The 7,615-nt window shown below is 40.2% G+C and overlaps 1 protein-coding gene across 2 annotated transcripts in view; it reads right to left on the reverse strand.

The window, feature by feature from the left end:
• NAV2 (neuron navigator 2) overlaps positions 1-7,615 on the reverse strand; it is a 223,542-nt gene that overhangs the window by 130,471 nt on the left and 85,456 nt on the right. Inside the window, exons 5-6 of one of the 2 annotated variants that reach the window (XM_065683423.1) lie at positions 3,410-3,653; positions 1,823-1,891 (exon numbers count right to left, since the gene is read on the reverse strand). In XM_065683423.1, the coding sequence (XP_065539495.1) occupies positions 1,823-1,891; positions 3,410-3,653 (313 nt within the window). The remainder of the gene's footprint in view (positions 1-1,822; positions 1,892-3,409; positions 3,654-7,615) is intronic. The other variant, XM_065683421.1, reaches the window with a different exon arrangement.

Genomic DNA, 7,615 nt, shown 5'->3' on the forward strand with positions numbered 1-7,615 from the left:
GGGGGGTTTTTTTGTTTTTTTTTTGTTTTTTTTTTAATAGGAAATGAGCTAGGTTTCCTACAGGTAGGAAGATCTAGGGAGACCTTTTAACAGCCTTCCATTGCCTAAAGGGGGCTACAAGAAATCTGGAGAGGGGCTTTGGAGAAGGGTCTGTAGGGACAGAACAAGGGGGAATGGCTTTAACCTGACAGAGGGGAGATTGAGATGAGCTCTTAGGCAGAAGTTCTTCCCTGTGAGGGTGGTGAGGCACTGGCACACGGTGCCCAGAGAAGCTGTGGCTGCCCCATCCCTGGCAATGTTCAAAGCCAGGTTGGATGGGGCTTGGAGCAACCTGGTCTAGTGGAAGGCATCCCTGCCTGTGGCAGGGGGTTGGAACTGGATGAGCTTTAAGCTCACTTCCACCCCAAACCATTCTATGATGCTGTGATTCTATGAAAGAGCAGAAGATATCTCACCCAAATGTTTTTACCCACTGATAAAATATTTTGAGTACAGGCCAACCATTGCTGGAAGGCTACTAGAGCTCCCAGTACTGGGAGGGGAGTTTTCTAGCAGGGCTTGACAGGAGGGAAGGGATAATGTTCTTGTACCAGTGGGTAGGAAAAGGCTCCCACTCACATCCACACAGGCTTTGCAAATCTGTCACATTTTCAAGAAAATAAAGCTACTCAAACCATGTGACTACTCAAAAGGTGGCAAGTTTTCAATTCAAGTCAGTATTGTCACTGCCAATAAAAGCATACCAAGAATAAAAGCCATATGTGTTAAAAACACTCTTGAAGAAGATCTCATTTCTCTTAGATTTCCCCACAGCCTGCAGTTTAACTGACTGTTTTTAAGCCCCTGCTTTTGGTATTAGGCCAAGATATTTCACAGCAGTGCCTGTGAAATCTAGGGAAAAGAAAAATAGGTTCAGGGAGATGTTTCTAACTTCCTACTATGAGAGACAAGTACTGAGCTTGGAGAATACTCTCCTTGCTGCTCTTTACTACCTCTTCTAGGCAAATACAAACTGTCAAGCCATAACTGTGATCGAGGGAGAACATGAAAAGGAGCCATGGAGCATTTTAACAGGGGTCAGCAGAACTCCATACAAACTCGCCAAGCTGAATAAAAGTAATAAGTAACAGTTCACAAGCTTAGCAAAACCAGTATAATTTAGCAATGTAAAACCATATAAAAATTTCTAGTAAAACATCATACTACATGATAACAGTGAAAGTAACCATGATTATCAACCACTTTTATAACACAGCAATCCTTGTGATGACTGATTTGAGATGGTCATATGACCTGACATGCAAGTCATGCTGGAATTCAGGAAAACAACTAAAATACCCATTAATCATTTTAAGGGAGGTCAGATGTACTTGGCTTCAGAGCACTGTGGAGTGCAGGAGCTCTGATGAGGCAGACTCACATGGTGCTGTTCAGGCTCACAGTGTACACATGATGCTCTCCTGACTAGCTAAGCCACTGGCCTGATCATAATGGCTTCAGTACGGCAGATCTAAACACAGTGGGGAGAGCTAAACACAGTGGGGAGAGAACTCCCAGAACCATGTTTTGTTCTCAAAAGCAAAAGCTGATAAGGACAAGAAAACCAAATTATTTTCTTGCAGGCCAGAATGCATTCCACACCTTGAAAAAAACCCAAACCAAATAGTAACAAAAGAATCAAAATACATCTCATCCTTCCACATTGCAGCTGTGTGTAAAGCAGCCTAGTTATAAGCTGTTTTCAACAGGAACCCTAAAACATGCAGCCAGAAATATTGCAAAAGGGTTATTCATGCTTTGCAGAAGATGAAGAAATGCTAACCTAGAGGACTTTTTCTGACCAAGAGAGAATCTGATGACTTTGCTTTGAGATGAGTCCCTGGGAGATGCACTGTGATAGGAAAGAAAAAGTGGAAGATAACATTGAACAAAGGAAGTTAGCTTTTTTTTCTTTTTAAGCCACTGAACTTAGTAACCAGTTGTAGGGAAGACAGAGCCTTTATGGATTTCATGTGATGAAAAAAGCACTTCTTGCCTAAGTATAACTTCAGGTCAAAGCTCCTCCAATCTGAAATTAATTAATTTTTATAGATTAATGAACATGCAATTTTGCATGCAAACCCCAACTTTACCACTCTTCCTTCTCAATCTTTCATTATATGTATTTTCTGCAGAATCTGAGCCAATTAACTTTAGAATATACTAAGACATTTAAGACCTTCAGGGTAGATGTTTTCCAATTTAAAACCCAGCACAATCCACACAATGGACATTGAAGCAATATTCAAATGGTCCCATACATCTCTGCGTATTTTTGATAGAAAAGTTGCAGAAATGTTTAAATACATCTTTGTTTTACTGTACTTATTTCCTGTGCAAGTTTATACATACTATAGCAAAACTATGGTTTTCAATTATATGAAAATGAAGTTTACACCCAAAATGAACCTGATTCACAATGTCAGATATAAGGAAAAAACAAATGAGCTCTGAGTAGCCTCATTTGGAAGGCTTCATTTAAACTGTTTATATCCCTCACAGAGCAGCGCTTAAGCTGGTGTTCACCTTATTTTATGTTATTTTAACACAAGCCTTAATTTGAGATTTATGAAAAAAAAGCCTTCATAATTTAGCAATTGTGCAAATATGGCTTTAGCCTTTAATCCTGCCCACTTCTCCCCACTAAAACCCCTCACTTCTCCTAGCAGTGGAAGGGTCAGACAAGTAGGAGGCTATACATGCATTCACAGTGGTACTGCTGTCATAAACTGCTTTTATTTTAACTTGGAAAGAGCACCCCTATGATTAAAGACATCCAAGGGACAAAGACCCCCTCTATTTATCTGTATTCTGACCAAGGAGCAACAAAATTCTGAGAACTATTTTTCATGTAAGCCAGCAGTGATTATTTTTGACCAGTAAGCCTAGATTTGAACTTGACTGTTACCAACTATGATGAGCTCCATTTCTTTTAGCACTGTTGGAGCCTTCCACTTCTTAGTGAGAACTGAAACTCTTGTGAATTGAGAACCAAAGTTGGTTTTCAGATGCCCAAAGTCTATATCCTGTAATGGCAATGATATATGTGCTTTGCTAGTAAAAAAAAGCAAAAGGAATACTGATAAAAATACTGTGGTGACTTGGTCTAGTAGGTATTTTACACCCATTGGATTGCCTATTTCCACCACAGAGAACATATTTAAGCACATCTGGTTTGATTTCCAAAGGTGTGAAGTCAATTGCTACTCAGTTTTCAATTTCCAACACTCTTGAGTCAAACTGAAGAAAGAAGTTCCTTTGGCTTTTGAAGACCTTTATTAATAAGAAAAAAAAAAAAAACACAAAACAATGAAAAAGAAAAACAAGCAAACAAACAAAAAAAAAAACAATTTAAAGGCAATTTCCCCACCTGGACTGCATTTCTGCTTGTGCTTTGAACTGGTGCGCAGCTTGTGGGGACTGTTGGCACAGAGTCTGGAGTGATGCTGGGACCTGCTGCTGCAGTACCCCAACCTGGCACTGGGATGGAGGCCCTGCTTGCTGGGATGGATGGTGCTGTGCTTGCTGTTTCTGTGGCTGCTGTTGCTGTTGCTTGTATCGAGATAAACTGAAGAAAAGGCCCAAGATGGCCTTTAGATTCCCATTCCTGATTTCTGTAAGGCAATGTTCAGAAGTCACTCATCAGCAACCACTCAAGACTGTACAGCAGGTCAGCCACTGCACTCCTCATAATGCTGCCTGAACCAAGTTCCTTTAGGATATGACAGGCTTTCTGCTCATCTAATCAGCATTACAGCTGATTACCAGCAAGCATCAACTACAAATAAGTAACTAACACCCCCTGTGGTGAGTGCACAGCATCTCACATTTCTGCTATAGTCTCTGTGTTAACACCAGTATGCTTAAAAATAGTTCCTTTAAACAGCTCCTTTTAACTGAAGTAACTAAAAAACCCAATCCTTCCCAAACATCAAGTATATTAATCAACAGCACAGTGTACATGATTTGTCACTCCTAAATTTGCACAAGGAGGAGAAACTACTCAGTTATAACACACTATTATATAATTTCTGGAATATCAGACTAATTGTTTCCATAACAAAAATCTGGTACAACTTTTGCACTAGGAAGTATGACCATAGGATGAAGTAGCTTTATTAAACCAGATAATTACCTGTTTGATACTATCATAAACCAAGAAAGAATGGATACCCAATGGTACCAAATAGATACCCAAGGTACCTAAAGATAGTTTGACAGCGAATGAATAAACATTTCAGTTCCTAAAACTCATCCTGCTCTTCTATGCAATATCAGATGCAAGGATGTAAAACCAAATAGAAATACAAAAGCCATGTATCAAAACATGCAGTTAACTGATTTATCTTAATTAATATGCAAGAGCACCAATTCAGGCTTGCAGACAAACTTAATATTGACTTACCTATTTAGCATGTTTAAATTCCTAAATTAAAAAGTGAATTCAAAGTGCTACATCAAACAGCTGAACTAGTCCATGCACTATATAGGCCACTCAAACCAATAAAACTTACTGCTGCCCTTTGCTTTTAAATCCCTCTCCATGGATTGGATTAGTGCAAGAGGGGAAGAAAAGGACATTTGCCAAGTGGCCAGTAGCCAACCACAAAGGTGAGAACCAGAATCTCAATTTCTTTCCTCAGTTCTAGCTGAAAGGTTGCTCTGACTTTGTGATGGTCCCTGCTCTACCCTTTATTTGCTCTCCCGGCCACATTTCTGCTCACATTGCTCATCTTTGCTGTGTAACAAGCTTCTCTTCATAACCCCGAGCCCTTTACACAACAAATCTCAGGCTCATAACAAAATTTTACTCTGCTTTCTATACCAGCTTCCAGTTTTGGTGTTCTTTTCTACCCATACCTCAGTGTACCTCTTCTTCCCACACACTAACCTAATGCATATTTCCTCCCTTCTTTAATTTTGTTTTGGCTTGTGCCTATCTCCCCAGAGACTCCTACACCATATCTAAATGGTCCTGGTCATTACCCAGACCCAGGATATTCCTTTCCTTCCGCCTCCTATTCTTGACTGAATCTCCTTACCCATTTTTGCCTCCCTGCAGCCCAGCCGCTTCCCCAGTGCTCTCTCCCATCACTGCCCCCATTTCCTTGTTTAAATGATTATAAATCCCAGGGCCCTTGAACTTGAATTTTTTGTCTTCCTTTGTTTTCTTAGCCAGTTTTAGTCTCGTCCTGAATAGTGGGGTCCCAACGACTCCTGCATGTTTTCCCTTTCTGCAGTCCACTCCTGCTCCCATACAGTGCCATGCCTCAAACCCAGACTTCTGCCCCTGCCACCAGCATATGCATCAGGCAGGTTCCTTCTCTAATCCACCTGTGGTTAGCTAGGGAGGACAGGGATGGAAGTACACAATAAAGTAAAACATACACAAAAGACAGCAAGGCACAGTAAAATAAACATTCTCCTTATCTTCAGCAAAGGACTCATGGGAACTGTAAGGAAAGTAGCACTTAATCACAGCAGAAGCAAAAATAAACAGACTCAGAGGCACTGGGAAGTTTAACTGCACAAATACAGGCCAGAAGATAAAAGAAACTACCATGGGTCTGCACGTTTAAACTCTATGCACTTGAATTGAGGACCTGATTTTCATGTGAAGTGAGAGGTTATTCTACAATAACCTACCTAAACCTGTGGCTCTCTATGGCTGTTTATCTTCTGCTGTATTTATCAGAAGAGCAACCTCCTTTTGACATTTTTCTGAGGTGACCAAAAAAGAATAATCAAACGAAAAAACAAGTTTCAAAAGAAGCAGTCTCTTTCCCTCTGGATTTTAAGCAAAATACTTCAAACAGGATTTTGAGAGGTAATTCTGTTCCTCTTATCTTAAAGACAGATTGAGGTAATGCACTTGGAGTCTGCACTTTGTACAAAAAGAGGATTTCAAAGAGTATTTCAACCTCACTGCTCTCTGCTCATCAGGGCAGTCTCAACTGCTTCCTGCTTCAAGTCCCCTCCAGTCCATGCCTCAGCTTACCCTGCGTATTAACTTCAATAAGAATATGTATGTCACCCACCCATTTGAAATTTGGAGCCCAAAATGACTGTCATGTATATTGGAAATAAACACTCTCAACATTTGAGAGGAAACTGTAATTTGGTTTGTTGGAGAATCCCCACAAATCTACTCTTTAGATATTTCCCTCCTGGGATCAATCCATCCCTGCTTGTTTCCCCTACAAGCTATGACTTCCACCACTGCCGCTTGCCCATCATCTTTCTCTGTCTTCACAAAAATACACTGGACTCAGTGGAAATTGGGGAGGGGGAAGGGAATCAGCGCAGGACAAATAAAAGGTAAAGAAAGGTCTGCTGGATAGACTGTGAGAGAAATGTTATCTGATTCCTCTAACTCTTGTGAATGAAATTCCTGTAAATCATCAACTACTCACTGTGTACAGAACACAGATCAAAGCAAACCAATGAAGAAGAAAAACAGTCTATCATTGTTACTTAGTCAAGCTTGTTTGCATCTGCTTTTTTAAAACTTATATCTGATTCTGTAAAGCACATGGGACTAAAAAAAAACCAGAACTAGTTACATAGATCAGACTGGTTAGCCAAACTGGCTAGCAGGAGAACAAAATAAGAATCACTGCATACTCCTTAGCTTAAGGAAGGAAAATGCATGAAATAATTAATTCCTACACCCACATTAGATATGCAGGCATGTTTTGATAATTAAAGAGCAATTACTTGAAGACTGTAGATAACTGTACGCAACATGGCATAATCAAAACCTGGCAGCATGGGAAGTGTCCTACCCATGTACACTTCAAATAACACTGCGGGATAGATGTGCTGCAGAAACAAAAAGTTCTACCCTGACACTGGAAAGGACCTAAACGACCTAAAATGGAGGAACTGCAATACTGCAGAGTATGTCCATTGAAATTCATTTACCTACAGGAGCGGGAATGTAATTTCAGAGGCAAAAGTCTACACTGAATTGTGTTGTTCCAAAGTCTACTGAGACATTTTATTTCATCACTTTATGGCTTCATGGTTTGTTCAGCTGGTTGTTATCCAGCTAATCTGTTACCCAGAAGAGGTGCAGCTGCCTACCAATTTGAGTTTCTACTGCACATTTGTGTTCTCCATAACCTTCAAAATCTTTGACAGCGAGGAGATATTGTGTGAAGGGGGTCAAGTTTAGCTGGGCAACTGCAATTCCCATAATCTAAAATCCACCTTGGTGTGGAAAAAAGTTTAGGAGCATGGGTTTGGAGAGACAGCTCACAGCAATGGGCAACAAAAAAACTGCAGCAGGAAGAGAATTTTCCAGCATTGCCATAGTTTTCTTTAGTAACTACAAATGAAGATTTAAAATCTTGGAGAAGGGAATGACTTTATGGCTCTATGTGCTGAGGAAGAGGCCTGTTTGTAGCATAGTATGGTCATCATCAGTAACTGCAGATCCATGGCATCTTCACTGCATAAATCCAGAAAAAAAATAAAAAGACTATGTATAAAGTGGCACGCAAATATCAAAGCAGTGGTTTTTAACACTGGAAGGATGAGACACATGAAGTCCCAAATTATTTCAACATTTAGG

The sequence above is a fragment of the Lathamus discolor genome, chromosome 6 (genome assembly GCF_037157495.1).
Source record: "Lathamus discolor isolate bLatDis1 chromosome 6, bLatDis1.hap1, whole genome shotgun sequence".
In the NCBI taxonomy this organism is placed as follows: domain Eukaryota; kingdom Metazoa; phylum Chordata; class Aves; order Psittaciformes; family Psittacidae; genus Lathamus; species Lathamus discolor.